General features: G+C 49.9%; 1 protein-coding gene across 1 annotated transcript; it reads right to left on the reverse strand.

The window, feature by feature from the left end:
* Positions 1-6,614: 6,614 nt before the first annotated feature.
* FAM43A (family with sequence similarity 43 member A) lies at positions 6,615-11,684 on the reverse strand. The gene has a single exon (XM_070406530.1). It carries the CDS (start codon positions 10,732-10,734, stop codon positions 9,433-9,435), a length of 1,302 nt encoding a protein of 433 aa, XP_070262631.1. The 5' UTR covers positions 10,735-11,684; the 3' UTR covers positions 6,615-9,432.
* Positions 11,685-12,186: the final 502 nt, after the last annotated feature.

Here is a 12,186-nt window from a genome sequence, read left to right on the forward strand (position 1 = left end):
AAGGGTGATGTGATTTGAAGCTTTCCTTGGCAGGAATCTGGGCGGATCAGCATAGCTCTCTCATTGCACTATGACTTTTCACTGATCATTTCACACTAATGCCAACCACAACAAGTTGAGTTTACAATACAGCTCATATTCACCCTTAAGCACAGTCCCAGTCATACCCACAAGAACACACACATCACAATTTCATCAGGACAAGGGGATCCTAAGTATTCTTTTTTTTCTTTTTTTTTTTTACAGAGAGGAAGGGAGAAGGATAGAGAGCTAGAAACATCAATGAGAGAGAAACATTGATCAGCTGCCTCCTGCACACTCCCCACTGGGGATGTGCCCTCAACCAAGGCACATGCCCTTGACTGGAATCGAACCTGGGACCCTTGAGTCCTCAGGTCGACGCTCCATCCACTGAGCCAAACCGGTTAGAGCCTAAGTATTCTTGCATGTACTCTACATGGAATGTCCCCAAGGAAAATCTCAGAACCTCCATTTCTAGAGAACAGTCTAAAGGATTACTTTAGGGGGATCGTGTTGATTTCAGGAACATCTATTTGAGAGGTAAATGAAATCATAATTGCAAATATGTACGGAAAGTATTGGGAAGGTGTGTGTGTGTGTGTGTGTGTGTGTGTGTGTGTGTCTGCCTGTCTGTCTGAGTATAGAATACTAGTCACACTAGAGATATTGATGTGGGCTGATAATCACATGCTGACAAAATGAATCCCATTTCAGGGAACAAATAAAAATCCAGCCATAGAGCACAGGCAGCTGCCACAGCCGATGGAAGCGATTGGGCTGGAGATGGAGGCACATAGTACATGTGGATATCTAGGGCTTCAGACAGAAAATTAGTCCATAATCTTTCCACATGACGCCTGCCATTTAAATACCCACCTACTGCTTCCTCTATTTAATAGATGACTTCCTCGTTTTTTGTCTGTTTTCCCTCCTTGGGCCCTGGAATATGCTTCATGGAAAATGCCCCAGCCCGTGTACACATTTGCCCTGTGGGGAAGCCCTAGGAAGGCTCCCTCATCTCAACTGTGTTATTTCAATCTGAATATTCCATCAGCAGCCACTCCTTTCCTGTACTGCATTTTTCAAAGCACTTACCCATCCAATATTTAGATTTTGAGCCTCCAGACCAGCTGAGAGGTAGTTTGGTTAAATATTACTACAGTATCTCCATTTCACAGAAAGAACTATTCCCAAAGGGAAACTTGCCCAAGGTCACAGAGCTAATGTCTGAGAAAACCAGGCTAGCCCCGGATCTCAAGTCCAGTTTTCTTTCAGCTATGCCTTGTAGCCTTGCCCACGAGAACACTGCTCCCCACCCCACCCTAGCCTCTCAATCCCATATCTGACCGTTAATATTGGTAATATGCTAAGATCTGGCTCAAAGGAATGGAAAGGCAGAGATATAGTATAAGATTGAAACCTGTTTTGACTTCATCAATGTGAACACATCCAAAAGGGTCTGCGAGGTTCCTTCATCTGTAATTGCTGCTGCATAGGTAAGAGGAAAGGCCCCACACACCGTGATATGTCTGTACATCTCATTCAGACAAGCAGCATGGTTTCATCCAGGCACAAACAGGAACACCTAATCACGTGATGCTCTTTTACAGAGATGAGCTTCTCTACCGGAAATCAGGTGGTGAGCAGTTTTCCCTGGGAATCAAGGACACTGAGGGCAAGATGGCATGCAAAGGCTGAGACAAGTTTATCTGCAGAGGAAGCCAGACAGCAGCTGTGGGTAAGGAACTGGTGATGGTTTTATAGATCTGTAGATGGTGCCTGGGAATCATTCGCAAGCCCTGAACTGCAGCATAGAACTGAGAGTGTGCTGATGCAGGATCCAGTAGCGCTACCCACCCCCCACCCATTCCCAGCCCCGTGAACTCATGTCACCTTAGAAACATCACTTTCTCTTTCTCTGTGTAACAGTTCAGCTGCAAAAGTGAACCTATAGGAATATGGATTATGATGCTAGGAGAGGTGCTCCTTGCACCAAAATATTTCTTCTTGCCTACTCTAGCTTCCTCCCATCATGTTGCTTGAAATAGCTTTTTTATTTAGCCTCTTATACCTCAAAGCCTTTTAATATTCAAGAGTCCCTTATAAAATGTCAATTCTAGATCTCAGTTTCCTCATCTGTAAAAAGAAGAGACTAGACTGGAGAAGCACTGAGCTTCTGTCTAGCTCTCAGGGCGAGAAAGGGTCAAAGATCGTAGAGTCAGCTGGTGACCTCTTGAGCCATTGTTGGCTAATCCTGGAACCAAGAGAAGGAAGACTCCATGACAAGCAGTTAAGAACAAATTCTACTAGGAGAAGAATCCAGAATGGGAGTGGCTCCCAGCCTGCTGCAAGGGTTGATGGGGAAGCTTCCCAGGTTATCTGCTCCCTCTTGTTCTCTGACTTGGTACAGGTGGGTTCTAGCCTCTGTTGTTGGGTAAACAAAACACCCTGCTGTCAGGTGCCCACATGGCCTTTGATCAAACACTTGGGTTCTTCCACATTTCCTTGGATAGGTCTGGATTGCTTCCAAACTAAGTTATCCCAAGCCAAAGATACAAGGGAAAAAGTATAGGACTTGGAATCAGGAGGCCTGAGTTCTGGCCCCAACTTGCTGAATGATCTTAGCTAAGTCATTTTATGGGCCCTAACCTGGCCCTTAATTTCAGTGTCAGTCCCCATTTTAAGATCTACCATGGCAGCGGGCCCTATAGCTCAGGGGTTAGAGCACTGGTCTTGTAAGATCTACCATGGCCTCACAGTTTTGAGGTAGTGAAAGAGGTGCCTCACAGGCAACTATTGTTCTGGGTTGGCCAAAGGAATGTCACCTCCAAATTAGACTCTGGTGATGGTCCAGGCCACCGTGGGTCCTAAAGATGAACTCTGTCCCCAGAGCCCCAGACAGTTTCTAGCCCAGGGTCAGAGGTTTCTTCTTTTCTGTCCCACTAGGGCAGTGGTCGGCAAACTGCAGCTCGGCAAACCGCGGCTCACCAGCCACATGCGGCTCTTTGGCCCCTTGAGCGTGGCTTTTCCACAAAATACCTACTTCTGCGCATGGGCCATGAAGTTTCAATCGCACTGTACATGCGCGCCCGCATGTGGTATTTTGTGGAAGACCCACACTCAAGGGGCCAAAGAGCCGCATGTGGCTCGCGAGCCGCAGTTTGCCGACCATGGCACTAGGGGATGGAAGAAGGCAGAAACACATTTGACCTTAACCCAGCGGTTCTCAACCTTGGCTGCACATTAGAATCACCTGGGAATCTTTTTAAAATCCTGATTTCTGGGCCTCATCCTCCAGAAATTCTGTTTCTTTGTTATGGGGTGAGGCCACAACATTAGTAACAAAGAAACAGAATTTCTGGAGGATGAGGCCCAGAAATCAGGATTTTAAAAAGATTCCCAGGTGATTCTAATGTGCAGCCAAGGTTGAGAACCACTGCTTAACCTTTGCTCCTTCTTCAGTTCAAAACATGTGTGCTGATGCCCAGCTGGTGTGGCTCAGTTGGTTGAGCATCATCCCATGCACCTAAAGGTCACCCATTCGATTCCCAGTCAGGATGCATGCCTGGCTTTCAGGGTTGATCCTCAGTAGGGGGCATGCAGGAGGCAACCCATCAATGTTTCTCATCGATGTTTCTATATCTCTCCCTCTCCCTTCCTCTCTCTGAAATCAATAAAAACATATTTTTAAAAATACTTGTGCTGAATGTCTTGCTATTATCTAATCCAACCCACCTATTTTACCAATGAGAACCCTGATGCTAGCGAAGAGAAGTGACTTGACTGAGTCAATGCAGAGGGATCCAAGTCACTTCAAGGCCTTGAACCAAGGTTCTCCCGGCAGGCTTCCTCCCTTCATTTGGCTCAAATTAGAGAGCTTTGGCAATAACCTTGGAACTGAAATGAGCAGGGATGGGACTCCAATGCTATTCAAAGCCAATTCCAAGTAAATCTTCCTTCTCCAAACTAGAACCACCCCTCCCTCAGAATGTCAAAAAATTCCTAGGAAAACCTTATGTAGAGTTGAAGAGTCAATTGAATCCTAATCTTCTCTGCTCTCTAAAATCTTGGCTCCTCCATTTGGGTGATGACCTTGAGCTTTATCAGACCTATTCTAGCCTGAAATGGAACCACTTCTTTATTCCTTTCTTAGCATTTCCTGAGCACCTACTAAACGCCAACCTCTGTGTTAAGTTTGCTGAATCAGAGATGCCTAAAATCACATGCCTGTCCTTGGGTAATTCAGCCAACCAGGAAGGATAGAGATGATTAATAATATTAATGATGCAACGGGGAGAGCTCCCTCAACCTTAAAATAGACCTGCTCTTCTAGGGCGAGTTCTTGCCAGACTAGATCTCAGGGATGGAAGCAAGAGAAGACCATGCTCCTCTGGGGGCTGCCACCCACCCATCAGGAGCATTCTTCCAGGAAGACAGACACCTGACTTTTCTACCTCTAGCATGGTACAGCTAGTAGATACTCATTCACACTGGGTGGTGGGAGTGGCACATTAATAAATGGCATCACAACTATTTATCAACAAGCATTTACCATATACGAAGTGGGAAAATAAAGAAAAATTTATCTTCAGTGTGGTGTCAATTTCTGCCATCACAAAGCTAAAAATCTGGTTATATGTCATAAAAACTGGAGGGATGTGAAAAGAGCATGGGTTTAAGAGTTTGGACCCCTGGGTCTTGATCCATTTTTTAGCAGAACATCATCCTTCTTTGCTTCAGTTTGTTCATCTCTATGTTTGGGCAGGGCCAGAGTATGCTGGAATTGCAAGAGTGGTGCCGCCTGATAAATGTTTACTTGGTTTGTTTTTCCCTTAGAGTTTGGGTTTTCTTTTCTTTGAGGTGATTTAAGGTCTGAGCTAGGTTTGTGGGAAGGAAGAGAAGTGAAGCCAGGATCAGGTGGGAAGCTGGGTAATAAAAGCCAGAGGAGAATGATGTGCTACAGGAGGGAGTGGCCTGGGAGAGGGATGAAGAGGAGATGCAGGAGAGGAAGCTGTCAGAAGGGCCACTCTCTGTGGAGGTTAGAAACAAGGACCTTTGCTGATGCCACTGAACAGCCCTAGAGAAGGAACCAGTGCCAACCTGCAGGCCCACTTAGCCATTCAAACCACCAAAAATAAAATGGTGGTGAGGCATTAAGGCTGCTCAAATTGGGTCCCATAAGAGCTGGTGGTGACGGTTTAGTCCAAGGCACATTGTGGCCTGTGAACACGGATGAGTCAGCAGGAGCAGGAAGGGCCCCAGCTAAGAGTAAAGCAGATCCAGACATGGCCATGTTGCAGAAAAGGCTGGTATCTACAGTACGGAGCGCCCTGGCCCCAGCGTCCCCTGGCCTCCTGGAGCCCTGAGTAGTTCCCCACATGTTGACATGGCTCCTCGCCCCGGCAGTCCACACACACTTCTAGCTCCATCATGCATCACTTGCCAGCAGATGCTGGGGCTACTGATGCACACCACACAGAGGAGAGAGTTCTGCTTATTAAATTACTAAATCCTGTTAGAAACGAGGGCAACTTGCTCCTAATAGAATTTTTATGTTTCTCGTGATCCTTGGTGACTCCCATGAGGTTCTTTATTCTCCAGTGCGGTGCCAGGAATGGATTCCACAGCCAGTTCTCTCTTTCACAAGCAGAACCATTAAAAGCAACTCTGCCCCTCGGAGGAAATCATGCTTTCTTAGTACTACAGAGCCTTTCGAATTTGTTTAAAATCTACTGTTCTGCTGATGGTAGGGCAGGGAGGGAATGTTTTCTTTAGGGAGGAGTGTGTGTGTGTCTGTGTCTGTGTGTGTGTGTGTGTGTGTGTGTGTGTGTGTGTGGAGTGGGTGCTCTTTGAAACTGTAATAGTTGAGATGGTAATACTATTGTTTATTTTACACTGTCCTACTCCTCCCTTTTTCCCCCTCAACACGCAACAAACTGTACAAATGAACAAGAGAAGTTGATGCGTGGACTCACGCTGCCACCCTGCAGCAGTCTCTCCTGCTGCAGAAAGCACTCCTGCTCCAGGCAGTCAGAGCTGCACTGTTGGGCATGATAGCTTAGGCTGGGGAGGCTGTGGAAAGTGTCTCGCCACATGTAAAGAACCATCAGGTTACTTAAAGGAGCAACACGACTCTCACCTTGCAAGGAGGAAAGCTGACTTTGATGAGCAAGCCCGACAGTCCTCAGGTGCTCTCTGGCACATGCATTTCATCCGACTGTGCTTAGTTTTGCTTTTGTCAGACCACTCTTTCCCCTCTGGTTATCAGGAGCAAATTAGTTTTCAGCTTTGTTTTGTGTTTCTTTTTTCATTTAACACATCTCTTCTTACGCTGGTGATATCATCCCTGGAAGACTGAGACGTAAGAGGAGTGAATCATGTATCACCTTCACATCTCTTCTAGAATTACATCAGCAGAGCCCTAGGGTGCAGTGAGGATAAAAGCCAAAAGTAGAGGGGAGGGAGGAGGAAAGAGGAGGGCACCAGGAGGGGGGAGAAAGGGAGCTGGTTCTTTTGCAGTCAGCTCATTTTCTTCTTCCTCCTTCCTCAACCCCTACACCCCCTTCCTTATTTATAAATCAGACAATAGGAAAAACCAGACAGTTGCCTTATATTTATTGATAGTGCTGGTTTAAATGTCATTTGTCTGAACTTTTGACCAATCACCATACTCCCATCAGTCACAGATGAAAGCCGACCTTAGCATTCTCACTGGACACATAAATTGGTTAAGAATAAAGACATGCAGACCCTGTCCCACCTCCAAGTATTATCCATATGATCCCCACCCTCTTTAATGTTCTCATCAATTTTAAACAGCAAAAGAACTTGGCAACATGTGGAGATAATTGGAAATGTGAAATCTAGTCATGCAAGAGAGTGATGGCTCACCTGCTGGTCAGGTGAGAACAGAGTGGAGGGCACACGATGTGGGTGCCTAGGTAGGGTGGGATTTGACTTTCCTGACCTCTCTCTAGGTGGGGTTTTTTAATGTCATTCAATGATGTGTATCTGAGGTATTCAAGGAGAGGGACAGGGACTCGCAACCAAACCAAAACATGGTGATAGGTTCGAAGGCCTGGACCTTGTCTTAATGCCCTTAAGAAATGACTCTGGCCCTAGCCGGTTTGGCTTGGTGGATAGAGTGTCGGCCTGTGGACTCAAGGGTCCCAGGTTTGATTCTGGTCAAGGGCATGTACCTTGGTTGCGGGCACATCCCCAGTAGGGAGCGTGCAGGAGGCAGCTGATCGATGTTTCTCTCTCATTGATGTTTCTAGCTCTCTATCCCTCTCCTTTCTTCTCTGTAAAAATTCAATAAAAATATTTTTTTTAAAAAAAAGAAAGAAATGACTCTGAATACTTTACTATTATTTCCCACCCACCCTTTGTTTTGCTTTGCTTTTCTAAAGATAGTCTTATGCCTGAACCACTCCCGTTAATTAGAAAGAAAAATCTTTCGTCCTCCATTCCTCTATGGTTCCAGTGAATCCTAGACTCCTTAAAATCTCTGGGTCTAGTTGCTCAGAACATGTTTATGATGAAAACAAAGCAAAGGGGCCTCAGGACACCAGGGAAAGCCAGGAGTGCAATCCATTTCTGCAATACCAAAGGGGCCCAAAGGGGCAAAGGGAAAAAACAATTTGCAGAAGGCACAGCTTTGGCAGCATCTTATTACAACTTCTAGCTGACCGGGGTGTAGCCAAATTAGAGACATCTGTTTGGAATTTACAACAGAAACAAACAGAAAGCATGAAAGCCCTAAAACACACACACACACCAAACGCTAACAGTTCTTCACTGCCTTGACCTCCACACCATTCCCCCACTGGACCATGCAAGGTTGTTGAAGGGTCTTCCACCTGCCTCCCCACCCACCCCACCTGCATCTCTACTCACTCATGCCATCCTCGGAACTTAACAACTTTCCTCTATCCTTGCTTTTCCTCCCAGAAAAAAAAAATAAAAAAGGTTCTCCCACTTCTCAGAAATCTCCTTCTTTGGGTCTCTAGTTCATCTTTAAAACTCCCTGAGCTGCTTGTAAAGGAAAAGATTATATCGTATTCTTACACTTGATCATTAGCACGAACCTCATAAAACCTCACAAGATGTCGGAAGTCACTCCTCCCTAAATAACCGCGCAGGTCTGAGAGTGAGGAACAGAACTCACGCTGAATCTCCAAGAATGAACTCAGAGACCAGAGAAAACCCACACTCGCAGAAGTTAATTAATGAAGAAGATGGAATATACTTGAGAAGGCTGTCCCCAGCAGCAGTACCCAGAGTGGCAAAGGGCCAGAGAGGCCCCAGGCTTCCTACAAAGCGGGTTTCCCTCCCCTATTCACCTTCAAGCAAGGCAGAGGCCAAACACTGTCTGACCACACCATCCTGTTGATGGACACACCCTCTCCTCTCCCCTCCCCCCAAGCATTCTCAGCAGCAGTTCCAGACGCTCACCTGTTCTGTTCAATTTTCCTCTTTATTCTCTTCCCACTGGCGGGCAAACAGAACCAGAGCAGTGCTACTCTTCAAAAATAACAAAATGTTTTATACACATTTCTGTATATACAACTGAACAACATTTTACATGTCCCTTTTGCACAGCAAAAGATATAAACATCCAGCTCTGAGAACAGTTATGTACAAAAAAAGATGTCAAAAATACTTCACAACAGTGCAAAAATATTTTACACAGTATCATGGAGTGAGATCTTTTGAGCAGGATGAAGGTGTGTGTGTTTCTAAAGGAAAACTCCTTTTTTAGATATTAGATGTCTTTAACTGTAAACAAAATGCAACTTTCTTTCCTTTTCCTCTCGTCCCCCCTCCCCCTCCCCAAACAAATATTTGAGGAATTTGGCAGAATTTCAAGGGTCTTAGTCTGAGGTAAACAACCCAAGCTCTCGCACCAAAAGACTGGAGGCAAAGAGGCGGCACAAAAACAGCCTCAAACATTGTGAGAGTAAATTCCTTTTTCTTTTCAATGATATGCCAATGACAATGCTAGGCTGCTCCCGGGTGAGGGGTGGGGAGGAAGTTAACCCCTCCTCCAGGGGCCCCAACTGCCCCACAAACAGGAAGCTGGCCGGCGGGCACCTGACGCCTGCAGGACTTTTGCTAACTTCAGCGGGCATTTCCCTCACCCCTGACCCCAAGGGGCTGCCTCTCTCCTTCCTGGTAGGGTTTCCCCACCCCATCCCCACACATCCAGCCACATCTCCGTAGGCAACCTGAGCTCCACTTAACACAGAGCCAAATGTGTTCAGGGAGAGAAGCAGGAACTCTGGGCCTTAAGTGTCCCATTTTCCCCTTTCCTGGGAGCAAGCGGGGTCAGGGCTAGGTAGGGGGCCGTCGAGGAGGCTGTTAGGGAGTCACGGTGGGGCGGCAGGGCGCGCGCAGAAGGTTTCGGGGAGCTCAGCCTGAGCGCGGCTCGTCTGGGCTGGCGCGATCCGTAGGGCCAGACTGGTCCCCGGCGGTGGCAGAGGTGGCATCTGGGCCGCCGCCTTCTATGGAGCTCTCGCTGCCGGTGCTCTCACCAGACAGCAGGCGCGTCACCCGCAAGTCGGCCTGCAGGCTTCGCACGTCGTTGCCGAAGCTGAGCTCGCCCAGGTCGTTAATAAGCTGCGACAGTTCGGCCTTCACGTCAGAGGAGCTACCCAGCAGCAAAGGCGGCGGCCCCGCCCCGGGTCCCAACGAGACCCCACTGTCCCCCAGCGCCTCCTCCCGGCCACTCTCCAACGTGTCCAGCAAGTCCCCACATTCGAAGTGCATGGCCACCACCAGCGCCCGCTGCGCCTCGGCCTCTTCCTCTGCCGGATCCTTCTCCCTGGCACGATCCTCCTCCTCCTCCTCCTCCTCCTCCTCCTCCTCCTCCTCCTCCAGGCAGCTCTCGGTGTGCTCCTCTTCCTCTTCTTCCTGCAGCTCCTCCTCCTGCTGTTCACCGACCAGGTCCTCAGTGATGGAGCCGAGTTTGGGCGCGCTGCGGCTGCGCTCCACCGGCGGCTTGTAGCAGCAAGGTCCGTGCAGGAGCAGCTTGCGCAGCGGCACCAGCGGGATGGTGTGCGCGCCCACCAGCTCCTGCTGCTGGTGACGCGCGTCGTCCCGCCGCTTGAGCCGTTTAAATTCCGCCAGTGCGTTGGCCGACGTTTGGTAGAGCAGCAGGGCCATGGCCTGCGCCTTCTCGGGCTTGGACACCAGCACCGCGTGACAGCGCAGCATTACCGCCTTGTGCTTGAGCTCGTGCCGGTACACCCAGGCGAAGACCTTGGGCAGCCGCGCGTCCGCCACGCAGTAGGTAACGCGGTGCAGCAGGTAGAGGTGGCCCGGGCGGCGCAACGCGCGCTCTTCGGCGTGCACCATGCGGATACCCTGCGCACTCACAGTCAGCTTCATCTTGGTGCCCTGACGGCCCGCCTCGCTCTTGCTCCAGATCTTGCCCACCGCGAGGTCGGTGCAGCCGTCGCCGCGCGCCTGGATGGTGGTGGCATTGCCCAGGTAGAGCACGGTGTAAGTGGGGTCCTCGCTGGTGATGTGCAGCTTCTTGCGCTTGGAGCGGAACATGCTTCCCACCCGGCTGAGCGCGCCTTCGGGGCACGCCCGCGCCAACGAGCTGAGAGCCGAGTAGTGAAGGCTCACCGCGTAGCCCTTGGGCTTGGACGCCTGCCTTGGCGGCGCCTCGGCTAGCAGCTCGAACTTGTGTTTCTTCCACGGCAGCATCTCCGGAGGGCGCCCCCGCGCAGCTGGGCGGCGGCGGCCGAGCGCTGAGTGCGAGCCCAGCTGAGCCACCCGCCTAGGCCAGGCTCGGCCCCGGGCAAGACCGAAAATTAAAACTCCGCTGGGAGTGGTCCAGTGGTAGGGGTTGGGGGCGGGATAAGGGTGTAGTGCTAGAGAGCCCTGCAGGGGCCAGGGGCAGAATTTTTTCTTAAAGGAAGAAAATATTCAGTTGCGAGTGTGGAAAAACGCACACAGGATTTACCCTAGCTTGGGCAAAGACGGAGGCAGTCTTAGGCAAGCAAAATGAGAAAAAGACCGAATGAGAGTAAAACGGAAAATATCGAGAGAGAGAAAGAGAGAGAGAGAGAGAGAGAGAGAGAGAGAGAGAGAGAGAGATGCGCGCCTGCAAATAGAGGGACTCCAAGCAAAAGCAGCCGAGATGGTGCGAGAATAAAGCAGGAACTCCTCGGCGAAGGTGGATAGGGTCCCCTCTCACACACAGTTCCCAAGGCTGGGGCCAGAAACCTCGGAAACTCAGCAGCGAGTAAGGCCAGGAGCCAGTGCTCCCCACCCCCACAGGGTGCTGGAGGCAGGCTGCCACTCCGCGGGACTGGTCCCAGAATCAGTTCCGTGCCCCCAACTGCGGTCAGATGGAGGGTCCGGCTGGCCGCGGCGGGCCCAGCGCAGCAGTCCGGTCTTGGCTCACTGCATCTTGGCTCCAACCAGGCGCGGGGGGTTCAGGCTCGGCCGGCTCGCCGTCCGGGCTGGCTCGGCCGGGGCAGCGCGGGGCTCCACAGGCGGGGCGCGCGCATGGTCGGCTCCGGGGACCGTCGCTACCTCATTTCTTCCCTCCGGGGGTGTCCAACTCCGTTCCCGGCGTCCCCTCTCGATCTGCTACCCTCCTTTGCAGCGCGACCCCTCGGGTTCTGGGAGCGCTGGCCGGCTCGCCAGCCTCACATCCTTGCCGTCCGAGAGGAAGACCTCGGGTAAATATAGGCCGGCGCAAACCATTTGCCGAGCGGGGACAGGGGAGGCGCAGGGAAGACTATCCGTTTTGGTCTCCGACGCCCTGCGGGTTCCTAGTCTCTTAAAGGGACCTGGTTGCAGTCATTGGTCGAGGGAATGGGGAGACCAATCTAATCCAGCAATTACACCCCAAATTTACCAGCATCTCTTTTATCTATAGCGCCAAGACCGGGGTTACCCCTCAGGAAAAAACTTGATTTCTGACGCTCCACCCCCAGGATGAATTGCAACTCACTGAATAAATGTCTCCATCGAAACTTGAGGAGGTGGTAGAAGGTGGGATTTTATACTATAACCTACTATGCAGAAAGGTTGGGGGAAATAGTGGTTCTTTCATTACATGGCAGCTGAGAATGACTGGGTGCTGTTTAATATTTTTTTAAATATATTTTTATTGATTTTTTACAGAGAGGAAGGGAGAGGGATAGA

Source organism: Myotis yumanensis, unplaced genomic scaffold (assembly GCF_028538775.1).
Source record: "Myotis yumanensis isolate MYYU_CA2020_CCGP unplaced genomic scaffold, mMyoYum1.0.hap1 SCAF_2, whole genome shotgun sequence".
Lineage (NCBI taxonomy): Eukaryota > Metazoa > Chordata > Mammalia > Chiroptera > Vespertilionidae > Myotis > Myotis yumanensis.

Coding starts and splice junctions, on each gene's coding strand:
- FAM43A (XM_070406530.1), bottom strand. CDS start 10,734: ATGCTGCCGTGGAAGAAACACAAGTTCGAGCTGCTAGCCGAGGCGCCG.